The 17,148-nt window shown below is 37.7% G+C and overlaps 2 protein-coding genes across 3 annotated transcripts; both read right to left on the reverse strand.

Annotated features, from left to right (window-relative positions):
• Window positions 1–440: 440 nt before the first annotated feature.
• LOC121642989 (V-type proton ATPase 116 kDa subunit a3-like) lies at window positions 441–8,464 on the reverse strand. 2 transcript variants are annotated; one of them, XM_041990099.1, is made up of 21 exons: window positions 8,306–8,464; window positions 7,121–7,243; window positions 6,712–6,790; window positions 6,452–6,600; window positions 6,240–6,335; window positions 6,075–6,136; window positions 5,843–5,969; window positions 5,654–5,736; window positions 5,417–5,510; window positions 5,024–5,236; window positions 4,792–4,942; window positions 4,533–4,672; window positions 3,999–4,156; window positions 3,805–3,895; window positions 3,606–3,724; window positions 3,292–3,505; window positions 2,578–2,688; window positions 2,386–2,472; window positions 2,168–2,288; window positions 1,830–2,001; window positions 441–1,237 (listed from the first exon to the last, which is right to left on the reverse strand). In XM_041990099.1, the coding sequence occupies exons 2-21, from the start codon at window positions 7,235–7,237 to the stop codon at window positions 1,144–1,146; spliced, it is 2,478 nt and encodes an 825-aa protein (XP_041846033.1). In that variant the 5' UTR covers window positions 7,238–7,243; window positions 8,306–8,464; the 3' UTR covers window positions 441–1,143. The 2 variants fall into 2 exon arrangements, with proteins under 2 accessions (XP_041846033.1, XP_041846032.1); XM_041990098.1 differs by having other exon boundaries at window positions 2,374–2,472.
• Window positions 8,465–9,808: 1,344 nt separating this feature from the next.
• prpf19 (pre-mRNA processing factor 19) lies at window positions 9,809–16,711 on the reverse strand. Its single transcript, XM_041990809.1, has 16 exons — window positions 16,537–16,711; window positions 16,192–16,341; window positions 14,962–15,038; window positions 14,417–14,558; window positions 14,169–14,242; window positions 13,265–13,330; window positions 13,093–13,134; window positions 12,890–12,964; window positions 12,721–12,796; window positions 12,517–12,626; window positions 12,251–12,406; window positions 12,091–12,160; window positions 11,833–12,006; window positions 11,513–11,595; window positions 10,720–10,825; window positions 9,809–10,627 (listed from the first exon to the last, which is right to left on the reverse strand). Exons 1-16 carry the CDS (start codon window positions 16,553–16,555, stop codon window positions 10,530–10,532), a joined length of 1,518 nt encoding a protein of 505 aa, XP_041846743.1. The 5' UTR covers window positions 16,556–16,711; the 3' UTR covers window positions 9,809–10,529.
• Window positions 16,712–17,148: the final 437 nt, after the last annotated feature.

The following is a 17,148-nucleotide window of genomic DNA, read 5'->3' on the forward strand; positions in this document are numbered from 1 at the left end:
CTTAATTTAATTTCAAGATTTTTACTCCACATTTGTCTGCTTGTTTGTCCATTAAAACTACCTACTGAAATCTGACCAAGTAGTTGTCAAATATTCATGACCTAAAATAAATGAAATAGTAAAAATGAGGTCAACCTAGGTCACCTTTATAGGTTTTAAGAAATAAATTGTTTATAATTATAACAGTCTAAAAAATATATTTTTATACTGTATAGGCTATACAGTATACAATGTTTTGCTATGTTCAATATTGTATGGGAATTTAAACGTTTTTAAAGCTGAATTACTTGTAATGGTTAATGTTTCCCATTAGGATCCACTTTAACTACTTTAATATACTCTTTACTGTCATGGCATTGATTACTTACTTGGCCACATGTGACATGCATAAACAGTAGATAAGCTACCAGTAAACAGTCTGTTCAATGAACTACATCATATAAGACTCAACAAGAAACTCAATTTTATTTCAACTCATAATTGATCATTTTTATAGTATTGATTGGCAAAAAAATTAAAATTAAAAAAGAAGAAAACAGATAAAAGTCTGTTGCAAGGTTTTGTACACAGTTGTGGCAAAATAATAGCAGTTGCAATCTGACCAAAATACATAATATATACAGTCCCAGTAAGGCACCAGAAAACACCGAACTATGAATAAATAGCTGTGGTGTGATGTGTTAGGAAGACATGAGAAGATGAAAAAGTATCTTTGGTTTATAAAAATCATTCAGATCGTTCACTGCCATCAACTCTTGCAGGCAAGACACAACATTTAGTCAAACACAAGTTCCCTTAAACTGCAAAACAGACCCATAATTAGATGTACTTTCCCTTTTCTGAATTACTTTGTGTATTAAATGTTTATACAGTGAAAGTACATGATTACCAAATATTTCCCAAACTACTGACAAAACAGTTAGACAGCAGCATATAATACTGAGTACAAATTAGTAAGGGGAAACCAATGTAAATTTCTTTATAAGTCATTATGCAGGGTGTCATTCTACTGCTGCAAAAATTACCAGTCTATCATTTATTATAATCACTGTGCAAGTTTGTTTAACCATTTCATGGTGTAAAAACAATAGAATACACACAGATACATAAGTTAATTTAACCGTTTGGCAATCATTTGGCCAATCATACAGCAGCTGAAGCATTGATCAGAGATGTGAAGGAGAAAGGGCTCAGTTTGTAGCCTGATCCACTGTAGAACTTGTTCTGAAACTCCACCCTGTAAGACAGATGAGCAAAGTCAGTCTTCATTGACACCAAAAATATCACTTTTGTACGCCCACTATTTCTTTACATTCCTTCTTCACAAAAAAATACATTAAAATCACAAAATCATCTAATTGGATGCCCAAAGCTTTCACAAGAATAGTTTGGTAAATAATCAACTTCACAGAAAAAACTATCATATGCATCAAATACCAAAATATAATGGCTGAAATAAAATTTATTTTATTTTGCATAGCTGTATTAACTATGGAAGATGTACCCCATTTCTCCTTGGATACTCAATTAAGTTCAGTTTGCATGAAGTATTTGAAGACTGCCATGCTGCTGAAAATAGACATGAGCAACAAAGTTTGTTCACACCAAGTCTCTAGAAGAATCCCTGGATTAATTAGATAATCCACCATCTTTAATGTACAAAATATGTGAAACAGCCTGTTTGTTTTACATAACTGTCTTAGATTTGATCTAATTCTAGCTAATCTCTTGTGAACACCTGTAAGGTTGGAGACAACCAAAGCCTGGATAAACATTGAAATATATAAAGCAATTTTTCCCCCTTTCATTTTTTGTATGTTCATCCTTACCAGTGCAGACGGAGCGCATGCAAGAAAGCTGAGAGCCCCTCCATAACCAGGAGGATGCACACGGTCAACACAGCAAAGAAGGCAAAAATCACAAAAAGTACTGCAGATCCCACATAATCCTCCCACTTTAGGGCCAGACGCATGACCATCACCCACAGCACCTCTGACAGCTCTGTGGAGACACAAATAGCTCACTGTCAGAGAAGCACAGCTAGCTGGAAAAGAAACATAACAAATGTATGAATGAGACATTCATGGATATGTTTGGTTCCAGAGAGGAAGTCTTGTGTGCACCACGTGAGAATGAGGACGTTGTGTTTGTGTGCATCAGCACTAACGTGCGTGTGCCAAACTGAGAGCCCAAAGTCGCAGGTAAGATGCTGTGTTGGAGATGCAGCCCAGGCAGTACTCTATGGTGTGGATAGCCTGATGCATGAACACATCTGCAGCATCAAACTCCTGTAGGCAGCACAGTTCAAATTGTTAAACAAGAAGCACGGGTGCATCCGTGATCACATTTAATCTGTTTAATAAATTCAATTACAGTTGCTTCTACCCCCTCTTCTGCAGCTCCACCTTCCACCTCCCCCTGGTGAGTGTTGACAGAGCCGTCGTCTGCTACCAGCGGACGTCTTTCTTCTTCCTGATGTCACAGAGAATTAAAAATCTATTAGAAAAATGTAGCTTAATGTAGATTAAAAACAAACAAAAAAAGGAAAAGACAAGGGTCACTCAAACAGAGACTCACAATTTGACGCCGTCTGTTCCTGAATCTGAAGTATTTGCACATGGGCTTCCCCAGCAGAAGGACTGGGACTGAACACAGAGCCAGCACCACCAGCACCTTCTGCACAATAAGCTAACAGTAGAGAGTTACAGAAAAAGAAGGACAAGTTAAACAACATCACTATTTTCACAAGTTGCCTCTGCATTCTTGTCATACTAGTACAGTTTAAAAAAAAAAAAGTTCATTGAAGGAAGTTAAGACTGGGTACTATTAGACATCTGCCATTTAAAAATGGCATTACTGTCACTCGTGAATGTTGTTAAAGCAAAGGTTTTTGTGTATCTGAAAAGCTTTTTGTTGCATTCATGTGCTTAAAAAACAATATGGCATCTGAGGTTTGTAACTAATCTGCTTACATACATGCTTTAAAATCCTGAGTACACAAGTAAAAACAGTGAAAAAGTCAAATCTAAGATCTGTACATAAAAATCTAAAATGTCAGCTAAATTTAATAAAAACTAACATTAATAATGTTAATTTCATCTTATAAATATTCCAATTGCAATGTCACCTATTCAATAAACTTGATAAAAGGTAATGTGGCAGACATCTAAAAGTTTTTTTTCATGCTATAGGAAGAAAATAAAATAGAAACCAGTGGCTTCCTATGAGGTAACTACAATATAAAAACTTTGATGTGCATTAAATGTCAGGTTGTTATGAACAAGCACACACCTGCCCTGTATAGAGCTGTGGGTTTTCGGGGTTGTCTGTGAACAGGAACATGTCTATGAAGTGGATCAGTATACTGGGAGCGATTTTGGACTCAGCAGGAGTGTAAGCAATCCATTTAAAGACCACCATGAACACCAGGTAACCAAACAGACACAGCATGAAGAACAACTCTGGGATCAGCACGAAGAACACGCTGCTCATCTGACCAAAGTGCCTGAAAAAAACAACAACCAGGGGGAAAAAAGAGATGTGGAAACCATGATACATTTGCATACCCATTACACAAAGCAGACCAAGGAAACATGCTGACCTACCAGTAGTTAAAGAATGACAAGCAGACACCAAATGTCATGTGAATGACACCAATGATAACTGACATCTTCATCTTGTATGAGTTTAGGAAGGTTAGTTTGTTGTTGGCCAGGCCCCAAATCTGACACAAAAAAAAGTTGGAGTCAGTTTGTTGCAGTTTTGTTTGTTTTGATTAAAAGGTGATTAAAGAGACTGTCATACCGGATCAATTCCAAAAGGATAGGGGCTGGAAAAAACACCAGGTACAGCAGGATCCATTGATAAGAACTGGTTCTCGGCCAGCACTGACGAGCTAAAAGAGATAACATAAATTTAAGGAAGAGTGTGCGGATTTTTGGAGAAAATAGACTAGGTGAAAAAAGATTTTCTAGCATGACTGAATAAACTGTTCTCACTTCCATATGTTTTTTTTAAACATGGGGTTGACATGCCACCCAGAGCTAAAGGTGCTGATGCCTCTGCTGAAGCACTCGTTGTAAATGGCCCCCGTGTAAATGGAGAACAGTCCCATCAGCAGAATCAGATACCGTCCTCCAAACATCATCCTCCAGATCTAAAACACAGAGGAAGGGCACTCATTTCACAGTTTAGAGCTCAAGATCAAAATCGTGTTTCTTGGATCCTGCATGTTTTTTAATTCAACAAAAATCTTATAGTAAACAGTTACACTATTTAATTATATAATTTCCCCCTAACTTTACTTGTTCTGAATAATCCCACAAAAGCTCTGATTATAATTCAAACTCTGGAGTGGATCAGTGATATGTTTTCAATTATCTCTGGACAATAAAAAGGGCTTCAAGGAAAGAAGAATAAGGTAAACTGCGGTGTGTATATACACAAATTATTTTGCCTTAAGATCTATTGTTTTGATATTGTAATGCAAACTTCGAAGAAAAATACAGGAATATAACCAGTATTATAATTACCTCATTGGTATTATTTCTAAGTTTGGGGTCCTTCTCCTCAAGGACCATCCAGAGGGCAGCCAGAGACATCAATAAACCGTGACCCACATCCCCAAACATCACCGCAAACAGGAAGGGGAAAGTAATTATGGTGTACACCGCTGCAGGACAATGACAGAAAGGACGTTACTCAGTACTTAGAAGAATACTTGCATGACTGAGCTTTCTTTGAGTTTCACTTTAAGGAAATCCTTTGTTTTGAAAACTTTTGATAATGTACCTGGGTTGACCTCACGGTAGCTGGCCACTCCATAAGCATCAACAATGTTCTGGAAACCAGCTGTGAACGAGTTGAGGGGAAACAGAGTAGGTGGAGGTGTGGAGGAAGGCAGTCGGTTGTAGAAGGAGTCAACCCCGCTCCCACTCTTTCTCTGAGGATGGAGGAAGAAGGAGACATTCGTCATTTATGTCACATCTGATCTGCAGTCGTGTCCGCTGCTGTGACATCTTACCCCTCCCTCTCTGAGGGCATTCTGCAGTTCAGGCAGCTTGGCAGTGGGACACCAAGCCTCAGCAATCAGGCATTTGTCAGTGACAGAGGGACTGCAGAGATTCAGCACCATCTGGATTGCCTTGGATTTCTGGACCCGCACTTTCCACTGGGGCAGAATGGCTACTGCTCGCAACAACAGCTGCTGAAGGAAGGTTTCTGTCTGTGACAACACCTGAAAGAGAGGAGTGTGTTCTAATATTTAGCTTGTAAAAGAAATCATAAAATGCAGATTACTGGGACCTTTCTATGATTTGTTTTACTATTTTCAGACTTCACAAAGAAGGTAAAAGATAGTGACTTTGTAGATGCAGAAACAACAAGGAAATTCTCTATAAAGGAGAACTCCACTAACTGATTTGATGTCTTCAATTCTGCCTTGAAGCCCCTGTAGTATCTCCTCTCTCTCAGCAGGGCTTTCAGGGTATGCAAATGTCTGTGTGTGAAAACTGCAAAGAAGAGAATGGATGAAATCAGGGTTAGGAAGATCAAAAAGGAATGTGGGAATCAATTATATACACACACACACACACATATATATATATATATGTGTGTGTGTGTGTGTGTTTGTGTGATGCACAACTTTACCCACCAATCACATATCTTCTTGACTTTTTGTCCAATCTGATCTCCCCAGAAAGAAATAAGGAACACCGTCCATTGCACCATTTCACCCTGAAAACCACCAAACAGTAAACAGTTCTAGTAAGACATCAGGAACTGATCAGATGAGACAAATCACAGATTTTCTTTCCACCATGATCCCTCTCTTTGTGCCCACCGTGTCTGGGTGCTCAAGTCGGTCCTCCATTTCTCTAAAATCCACAATAATATAACCCCGACACGCCCGCCACAGCAACCGCTCAAAAGATGGAACCTTCCAAGGATGAACCACTCCTGCTACAAAACTGAGGGAGAAAAGATGCAGGAAAAATTTGTAAATTGTGGATGACGGCATGAAAATCTCAATAGTAAGTGTAATTCTCAATAAGAATTTCTGACCATAGACTTACCTGAGGTGGACATCTTGGCGGTTATCAAACAGGCCATGGCTTTCCAGCACAGGTAGTGGTGCCTGACAATCAACCCAAAGCAAAGATTTATTTTTGGTTTATCTTCTACTATAAAGAAAAATGTTAGGAGACAAAAACTGTTGCAGCTGTTCAGTTTCTAATTACCTGTGAAGCTGTAAGTGAGTGTGTTCTGGTCAGGACTCCTCTGTACTGACAGAGCTGGGTCAGCTGAGCCCGAAGGCTGTCTCTGTTCCTGGACACCTGGGATGAAACACACACACACACATGAATGCGCATGCACATCAACACATTATTCCTATGAGTATATACCAGTGTGATGGCCCCCTGAACAATAAACATCTCATCCTTGTTTTCACCTCTTTGAGCTCTCTGGCCAGCCTCTCACTTTCCTCCTCTATGGTGATGAGTTCTCGTGGCTGCGGGGCCGAGGGGATTGGGCATGGTGGAGCGAGGGGACCCTGCAGAGGTGGAGTTAAGGAGCGCTTGATCTCCTGCTCCAGGAAGGCTGTAGGCCAGACAGAGTATGTCAGAGATGGCAGATGGAAAATCATAACAAAACCGATGAAGACTAAACATGGATGGAAACACACATGTGGAAAAATGAGTCAATACTTACTAAAAGTCTTCTCAAGCTCCTCGCATCGTCTGATCTCACCAACAAACTTCCTCTGAAAGGCGTTCACGTTGGGATTTAACTGAAACATCAGAGCAGAGAGAAGAGGAGAAGGAAAATGTTGCTGTTTTTCACAGATTCAAAGCAAGTTCATCATATCAACTCAGATATGGGGTTCTGCACCCAGTTGAAAAGAAATCACCCAGTGTGTTCTTACTTTTTTGTGAATATGAGAAAATGAGAGATTTACATTATGAGTGAAGTACATGAAAGTAAAGTTAAAAACAATCCATAACCAACAGGTCAAGTAACAAATACCTCTGTAACCCCCACCTTTATGCTCTTTGAGCTTTGCCCCACAAGATGATGAATGATGGGGGAAAAAAAAAAAGAAAGACTATAAATTACTCACATCTCTGAACTCCACCAGCCCAAGCTCTCCAAGCTCACTGACACAATTATAGGCTGAACCAGACTGGAGAAAAAGCTGCACCAGGCACACCTCCTCACTTCGAAACATGGATCCCATAACTGCCTGCACAGCACAGGGGAAGAAAGTCCAAACAAGTGTCCTTTAAAAACTGACTATAAAAACAATGTACAAGAGTTCAGAACAGAATGAGAAACAATATTGAGATAGAAAAGATGGGAGATGCAGTGTGTAAAGGACTTAAAAAGAAGAAGAAAGATTGCAGAGGGCATATCACGTGGAGTAGGAAAAACCTCTGATAGAGAAGTTTATTGTTAGAAACTAAAAAAGAGGAACCTTCACACCCTCCTGACTCTAATGACCAGGTGGGAATTACCGTTCTTGCACTGGCGGTTTGTGCCGACATTATAACCTATTAGTGATATGATTTGGTTTTTCTTGGTGTGACCTTTATCATCCACCAATGCACAAACATACAAATGTGCACACATACAAAAAACATTCCTATACATGAGCATAAAAAATATTAAGGCAGCTGGCATGTGGTAGCTTACATAATGATGAAATTATGGCAGTTTGACACAAGTTTCGTAATTACAGTCCCACTTTCATGAATGCAAGCATGATTTTTGTTTTCTTAAAAATGAAAACGAAACAAACAAAAAAGAAAAATCATATAACTTGTGCTGTTGTTTCTTGTTTATTGTTGTTTTGTAGCTTGCTGTTAGGGGTGGTGTTGAACTAGATTACAGTCAGACTGACTTCGCTGATAGAAATCATCTGATAGAAACCTAATGAACTGCAACTCTGAATTAAGTTATAAAATTAAATAAGACTGGGAAACTTGAGGGAGCATGAATAGCTATAAATAGACTAAATCTCAGTGAGTCTAGAAAGAAAAAGAAAAGGGAACTTGTATTTTCATTAAGGAGCAACCTCGGCTGTTTTACCTCCCAAAATGTCAACATTGTTGTCGGTGAAATAATTTTTATTTTTAGTTAAGTGAAGTCATGAAAACAAGAGCTGTAAATATCAAGCTTATCAAACTTTTAATGTTAGCGAAGACTAAACAGATAGGGAAAGATTTAAGTTTGCCATGACAACAGCAGGTAAAATGAAAAAGATTCCCAGTTAACACCAAATCAAGCTAAATGTCAGATATCTCACCTGTCAGCCTCCGAGATTCCCAAAGGTTTCCTACGTGCTCCCTATCAGGTAGTCCAGCCCGATACCGACGCACAGACTGGGGAAAACAGGCCGGAACAAACTGTGATTAGGGTTTTATGCAAAGTTCTGTTCGTTAGTCTTGCACTTCCCGTTAGTAAGAGTCACGTTACTGCAGTCTCACGTGATTAATGACGTTTATTCCCTCGTTTGGCCACGAGGGGTCGAGCTTTTCGGTTATGGCGGCAACACAATTTCTTTAAGCTTGTGTGGTCATATTGTTTTCCCCAATTCCTCCATTCTTAGTTATAACAACAAAAGTGGAGAAGCGTGTTAATAAAAATACAAAAATAACTCACATACTCAAACTGTTGTCATTAAGCTGCCAGAGGAAAGAAAATAAGTACATTCATGTATACTCCAAAACAACTTTGAGGTATTAGAGGTCACATTTAAGAGTTTCACGTCAATTATACAGCATCGTTTTATCTTATGAAGATATACTTTTTACATTTACCTGGCTACATAAGAGTCACCATAAAAGAACCCAAGCACATCTAAAAAAAAGGGGTTTATCATCACAAAAAACCTGAAAACTTTATTTAATATAATTATTTAGTGTCTCTGATCATATTCTTCATTTTTACAACTGTCATCAGATTGATAACCAGTCAATTTCAGTTTAGTTAAGACCACTTTAAAATCTTTCTTTTCCATTAATTTGATTTACGGTAATATTTTTATACAGTGGCAGTTAGCTTTCACATTTCAGTCAGTAACCTTGCCCTTCCATGAAAGACAGGCATGCTTGCTGCTAATATATATATATATATATATATATATATATATATTACTAAAACGGAATTCTTCTTTGGCCCCGGGTTTTAGAAGGTGGCTGAACGAGAAGATCTCCATAGCCAGGATGGAGCAGATCCATCTTGGAAAAAGCAATGCACAAGCCTACTTTCAGGAGATTTGGAAGCCTTTTTTTTTGGCAGAACGTGATGATCCACCCCCCCTATTTATTTATTTTGTATGTTTTGTCATCTGTTATACTTTGTATGTGATGTAAAAGCTTGAATAATAAAAAAAAAAGTCCAATAAACTGTGCCACAAAACATCAAACAATGCACTGTGAACATGTTTCTTGATGTATTTTGCTCATTTGTAATGAAAGATAACTTTAAGTAACATCAAATGTCTAAAGGCCTCAGAAGCAACATACAAAAATGAAGAAATGTTTGATATATGCACACTCAGTTCATGTATTAAGTTTCCATGTGATGTGGAAATTAGAATATAGTTAAAGAAAAATCAGCTTCTAGCACCTCAGAAAAAAAAAATCCTTAAAGCCAAACATCAGCTTTAACAACAAAGCTAAAACACAAATTGAATTAAAACACGTTTTTGTTTTATAAATCAAGCAGACGTTTTTAGCTGAAATCTGTAGCGAAACAAACATTTTGTACACCAGTAGAATATGAAGAAATTCTTAAAAAAAGTAACTTGAGCTGAAAAAGATATTTTATTTTATCTTCAAGGCAGAGGTGCAACAAGTACATAAGAAAACATGAGCAATATACACTTGGGGAAACAAAAAGAGTTTCAGTGGAACAATTAAAAAGAAATTAAACTGAAAAAAAAGGTTTAAACAACTTTTTTTTTTGACACGTGAACAATCTACAGCTATTCTTTCACTTTACTGTAGATCACTATTTCCATTGTATGCTAAAGACACTGTAATGAAACTGGTCTACATTAAGAAGCTAAGTTGATCAGTAACAATCAAGTTTTTTATTTTTAACAGAGTACACTGCAGTTTTATCACAAGCAATTGAAGCCCCTTGCACCCAATAAAAAAAAGAAAAGAAAAAAAAAAAAAAAAAAAGAGGGAAAATACTAAAAACATTACAACTGCTGACAAACAGGACAGAAATGTCACACTGGCTTTTGCTCCCATTTCCCATAATTTTTATTTCAAACTGACAAAGTCAACTAAATGGTATGTTTATCACGCAGCTGTAATTTAAAATAGCAGATCATTTTATGTGATATCTTTCCTGGGCATAAGGACTAATACACTATAAGAAGTTAACTGCATATATTTTTTATTTGTTTTGCTTTTTTTCTTGTACTTTTCTAAAAATTAACAACATCCAGAATAGTGACTGTTCAGATACACAGATCATTCCATCCTCCTCTTTTTTTATCCTGAGTTGCTTTTGTCCTACAAACTATAAAATCTGAGACTTCTGTCCATTCCTGCAGAAGTCAGGAACTTAGCATTTTCTCCAAAGGCCACTCCAGTCACCAATCCTGAATGGTCTACAAAGTGAAAAGAAAAGTTGAGGTAAATGTCACATCACCTATATGTATCACAAGAACATCGGAACAGAAATGGTCATTTTCCATCTTACCTGTGAAGTTGAGCACCTCAGACCACTGCTTACAGATGTAGACACGAATGTCAGATCCTCCCACAGCCAGGTAGGTTCCACTTTGGTCAAACACAAGGGACTTCACCTGAAAAACACAATTTAATCATTCAGTTATTAATGCAAACTGTCTTCTCTTTGTTATCTGGAGATTTATGCTTTTCTCAGATTTGCTGTAAATAGTGAAAACGAAGGTCAGGCCAGATGGATACAATCTTAAAATACTATCATATGGAGGCAATACGAGTCTAGGTTGTCACACCATCCAGCCCAGTAATGCACAATCACATTTCAGATATTTAACAGAACTTAAGCTGTTGGATCAATTTCATTTTTATTAGATGTGTTGAAGCAGCAAACCATCTACAACTTGCAGGACAGTGGCCTTCGAGGACTGGAGTTGCTCGTCCCTACTTTACAACTTACTGACTGGAGAAAATATTTCATACCATAATGACCACACCATGACAAGCATAAACACCAAAAATGTCTGAAAAAATCTATCACTGTTATTTTGAACATCTGCTGAATACATGTTCGTCTAATTAGTTTAAAATTAGCTGATCCGCCTTCCTCCTGCTACATAGCCAAGACGGGCATTTTTTTTTTTTTTTTTTAAACAGGTGAGAAATGTCTACGATGGCTGTAAAGTCCTCCATTCAGGCAGCTTTAGAGCACCACTTGAACCTGTATGTGAACACACTTATATAACTTGCATTATTATCAAAGCCTTTCCACATAAAAAAAACCAAACATATATATAGATATATCTCACCTCATAGTTGTTATCCAGAGTGATGGTCTTGAAGTTCTTAAGTTTCCTCAGATCCCAAAGTTTCAGAGAGCTATCCTGAGCACCTGGTAAACAAGCCATGTTGATAGTGATCAAGACAAAGGTGTACAACTAAATATATGATCTCCAATCTATTTACTGGTGAACCACTAAAATGATAGAATTTCAAGATATCATCAGTCATTGTAAAGTCTGATCAATTTTTAAAATGTTACTGCATCTTTAAAGTTCAATGACGTAGAAATGAAATATTAACAAGTATATTGTGTCTATTGTGTAAAATTGCAGTTAGTGCTTCTCACCTGTGGCCAGATAGTATCCGTTCTCAGAGAAAGCAATGGAGGTGACGGGTCCAGAATGGCCTGGGAAGTTGGCCACGTTGGTGCGCTCCTTCAGATCCCAAATCTTAATTTGAGAGTCAGCAGTGCCAGTGCCAAAAATGAGACCATCAGGGTGGAACTGAGCGCAAGTGAGAGCTGTAACACAAACAGAAACCTTAATACCGGAAAGACGACTCAAACCCTCAAATGCAAACATAAAAAAAAAAAAAAAACACATACCACAGCCAGCACTTTCATCAGTAACTTTAGTGAGGACTCTGCCAGTTTGGATATCAGAAAAGGCCCAGTACTGCAAAATAAAACACAAAGAAGTTGACATGATTAAGCCGCGAAGCATTGGTTTTTATCAAAGTTTGGTATGTCTTGAAGCTGCACACACCTGATCCTCAGAGGAGCTGAGCAGATAATCTCCAGTAGCATGCAGAGACAGACCAGTGACACCTGCCTCGTGGGCACGCACTACCTGCACACAGTTGCCCCCAGTGACAGACCACACACGAATGGTGGTGTCAGGTGAGGCAGAGAAGACCACCGACTGAAAAAGAAAAGAGGGAAACACCACAAAGAACAGAAACAACAGATTTGAATGAGAATTTTGACATATTTTAAAAAATAGTAAATAAATAGAACTTGAGGAAGACTCACCTGAGATGGGTGGTAAATGACAGAGGTGACCTTCTTGGTATGACCCTTGAGTGTAGCCACAATCTGCTCCTCATTCTTGTCAAACACCACAACGTTCTTATCAGCTCCACCTACATGGAAATACCAGGGTTGATGTCAGATTCCCTGTATGTGAACTGGAACGCTAACAAATCAAATACAAAATCAAAGGCAACTTTATTGTACCAGTGAGCACTTTGTTAGTGTCTGAGGGACACACATCCAGAGCCAGAATACCAGGCACACTGGCACTATGAAGACCCTGAAGAAAACGAGATGAAATGGTGACACTATGAGCATCAATTCATTTACGCAAACAGTTGTGGTCTCCTGATTATGAAGCATCCAGACTTACAGCATGGGAGGCCACTTGGCGGTATTTACTGAGATCCTCAGCTCTGACCAGCTCCTCTGGAACAGTTTTTCCTCTCTGGAGAAACACAAGAAGTGTGAAAATATACTGTATGCTACAACAGTTTGAAACTACATAGAGTTAGCACAAGATGAAGTCATTATCACACCCTCTAAAAAGAAGCTGAATAAAAAGCAACACAATACCTTCTTTCTTTCTGTGGTGAGGATGGTAGCCTTGTCTTGGAGCTGTAAATAGAAAAGACATGTCAGAAAAGCTAAGACCACTACATAGCAGAGTAATGATTAATGAAGGCATAAAAAAAAAACAAAAAAAAAAGAAAGAGGCGGGGGGGGGGGGGGGGGGGGTCCAACTTACCTTCTGGATGATCTCTGGAGTCATTCCCACCTGTTCACTGATCTCCATAGGCTCTCCACCAACACCCTAAAAAGCAAAATGCACAATTTATGTTTTTAGAGGAAAACAGAAAAAGACATAAGAAGTTTTGTGTCTTTTGCCCTTTTTACCCAGAAATTTGTGTTGTTTTTTTTTCTTCTCTTTTTTAAATACGAGTGCGCCCACTAATAAACACTGTTCATTTACTTTACTATTTCCAGTATAGCAGGTTATCCTTTTCTCTCTATGAGCATAGAATTAAGTCCAGTCATTACCAATGCCAGTCAGGGAACAAGCCTGTGATTGGTACAAGATGACAAGATTGTAAACTCTGTACACTACTGGCTGTGTTGGACAACTACTTCTAATGGGTATGAGTCCCAGATAACAAAGCAAATTTATTATTCTTGACAGGATTGAAGACATCAGCCTAACCCAGCGACACAGACCAAGCTGCCAGCTGTTTTACTGACAGGTAAGATCGTCAATCATAGCCTATCCACAAGTTGCAGAAGGTCTTTATGTGATGTAACAGCAGGTAAATGTGTGTCTCTGTAAAGAAAAGTTAGTTGTGTTCACTTTTATGATCTTGACTGCAAGAGCCCTCACTGCAAATCAGTGTGTTTATCTAATTGTTTTGTTGTATAGTGGTATAAAAATGAGACCCCTTAAACCCTGAACAGCAATTATCACTACAATAAATAAACATAAGGTAAAAGTTCATATATGTGATGGCACTATTATTAATGACTACTCCAGACATTTAACACAGGACTAAGAAAGCCAATTAGACATTTTCCTGCTGTTCTCAAAAGCTACATGATAGTTGTCTTTTTTTTTTAACAAGAGTAAGAAAAGCTTTACAGACTTTAATTCAGTTACTCACAACTGCAACTGGCTGAGAGGCAGGGACAGCTTGAGGGGCCACCAGTCCAGCTTGAGGTTTAAGTGTGGCGAGAGCTATAAACAAAACAACAAACAGACCAGCTAAGAAATAGACAGAATATTTTCTATGACCTCAAGTTGATATGGAGCAAATAACAGATCAAACAATCATATGAAAGGCAATTTCTAGTTGTACAACTAGAAAAATGTCATTCAGTACAGGATACACAAGAACTGCTGTCTACTCACCTTCTCTTGCAGCAGTGACCTCTTTGTTGAGTCGAGCAATGACTCTGCAGGCGGCATCATGTTGATAAAGGGCGTGTGACAGTTCTTGACGAGTAGTCTGCAGCTGCTGTCGTAAGGTGAAGCTATGAAGCATGACAGCATCCTAACATGCAAGAGAAAACAGGGTCAAAGAATTTTTATTAATGCTTTAAAATGTATTCATAAAAAGAAACTTAAAAAAAATAACTAGCAAAAAAAAGGAGACCCAATTGAAATGACTTTCAGAAAAGAAAGAATTTAGTGTTTTAAATTGTATTCCTCTGTTTTACAAAAACATAAGTCACGGCAGCATGCAGATGGCATTGTCTGCACAGTTAAAGGATTGGTACATTTTGCTTCACTTAACTGTAAAACAAGACTGGTGGAAAATACCAAAAATATTAAGAAAATAAAACAAATATTCTTTTAAAAAGTTCAAAGAGACAGGGGAGCTTTGGGAAGCAGTTTCACTGTGACGATGCATTTGTGTGGATTTCTCCTTTCTCTTAATGGTTAACTGTACTTACCCACTCATCTTGAAGGGACTTGAGAATGGCTGGAATGCTGGTTGCTGATGGTGCCTTTGGTCTAATAGGATGTGTCACTGAAACAGAAAACAAAGTTGTAAATTTTGACCAAAAGGTTTTCCAAAATAAACAGCTTTCAACAGTCTAACCAGTTTTAATAATTATTTTCAGGCTTGCAATGCTTCCCAGTTTTCAGAGATGCCATTTGACTCGGAATCACTGTATTGCTTCATAACAGCAGCTCACGGTTTTATTATCTTTATAATGTAAAATTAATAAAATACACAATGAAAAAATAACTTTAAAAAAAAAAAAATAAGCTTAAATGCTGTTTCTTCCTTTTTTGTAAGTGTGTGATACAAGTTGACAAAAACTTCAATCACTTCAAACTTCATCCACTTAAAAATGTTCTTTCATTTCTATTCTTGCTCATTTATTAAAAAAAAAAAAAAAACTAGGACAAGGAAGTAAACATAAGTCCAGATAAACCCATTCATTAACTTCTTGGCTGTGTAATCTGACCGCTCACTTATCACTATCAGTATTAACATTTTTGCTTAAATGCATATGCTCCCCCCCATGAGGCTTGAAAACAATAAAATAAATATAAGATATTTGTGGTGCAGTCTGCAGTATTAATATGATTTGAACTGTGTTTCTAATCTGTGGGAATTTTAGACAATTTTTACCTACAGTATTAGCAATTACAACTTACATTTGCTTAAAATTTATGCATTTTAGACTATGTTGAAACACATCTGCAGGAGGAAGTGGAATAATGGCGATATTGATGTGTTTAATACTTATTTTGTTCAGCTACTTTCAACATAAGTTCTCATAACAAAAACATGCGCTGATAGAAACCCACTCTTCAAATAATCGGTGTATACATATATATATATATATATGTATAAAGTATTACGTCATCATGAACCCAAACCATGTATTATTTACATCTTCAGGTTAGCAAAATAACTGAAAACGCAACTTATTATTAAACAGAGGAATGCAATAATTCCTTCCCGTAAAGAATGTTGAACTTTTGATTAAACCATTTGTGAAAAAGCCGTTTAAAAATATGTTTATAGCACTTATGCCGTATACTTCTATCTTAAGCCGTACATCAATCCAAAGTCCAGTTTTATGAATCAATATTTCATAATTAATGTTACATATAAACATACACATGTTGCAGTTCTTGGCTTAATGTAAGGGTAACGTCTTATTTACCTTTGATATCCAGGAGCTGCTCCTCTGAAAGGGGCTGTCCGTTCATTGGGTCCGTCCCATTTTCAGCGATATACTTCTCGATCAGTCTGCGCTCGAACACATGGTTGGACACCGGGGAGATACACGGGTGCTCCGGTACCTCGTTGCAGACTGAAAAAAGTGCAAATATAGCTTGGATGTCACACAAACTCAAAAACAGCACGATCAAATACATTGCTAAGAATCTGTCTCTGGTAGATGGCGATCTGCATGGCCGCTAACGTTAGCTACTTCAGCTAGTAGCATTAGCTCGGTGCCTAGCTAACATACTGCCTCCGTCAAATCAATGAATTCAGCTTTACTTACTTGCACAGACCAAAGACATCTTCTGAACGCGGTCCAAACAGTTCTCTCTTAAAAGCTATTTGTTCTCACTCAGCACCCGATTTTTCTCGCTATTGTAGACTTATGTTTTGCTAAAATTTGAAGTAACACGTCCTTTCATTGCCGCTATAAAGGAACAGCTAATTCTTCTTCTGCGCGGTTTTTCCACATCAGAATTCAAACCGCTGTTTTTGCACTGCCACCTATCGCCGAAAACATATTACTGCGCTGAGATAGACAGGTCCAAACTTTTTTTTATCACACTTAAGCTGTTCCACTTAAAATAAAGACTCCATAGTTATTCATATATTGCTTTGAATGAGTAACTTCTGAAGTATTTTTGAACAACCCCAAGCTTTCTGAAGGTATTTCAAAGTTTTCTACAGACAATGGCCTCTTTGTCATTCATTTTCACATTTTCAATCCAGCCTTTTTGCCTGACCATTTACGGAAAATGTTTATTTTTCTTTTTTATTTAATATTGACCTATAAGCCATTTTAAAACGAGAAATTCACCTATCTCATAAGGAAAAAACAGTACTTTGTTCCTTAACTTAACAGATAACCAATTTGAAATGGTATCTTAAGGGACTT

This window comes from Melanotaenia boesemani, chromosome 7, assembly GCF_017639745.1.
Source record: "Melanotaenia boesemani isolate fMelBoe1 chromosome 7, fMelBoe1.pri, whole genome shotgun sequence".
In the NCBI taxonomy this organism is placed as follows: Eukaryota; Metazoa; Chordata; class Actinopteri; order Atheriniformes; family Melanotaeniidae; genus Melanotaenia; species Melanotaenia boesemani.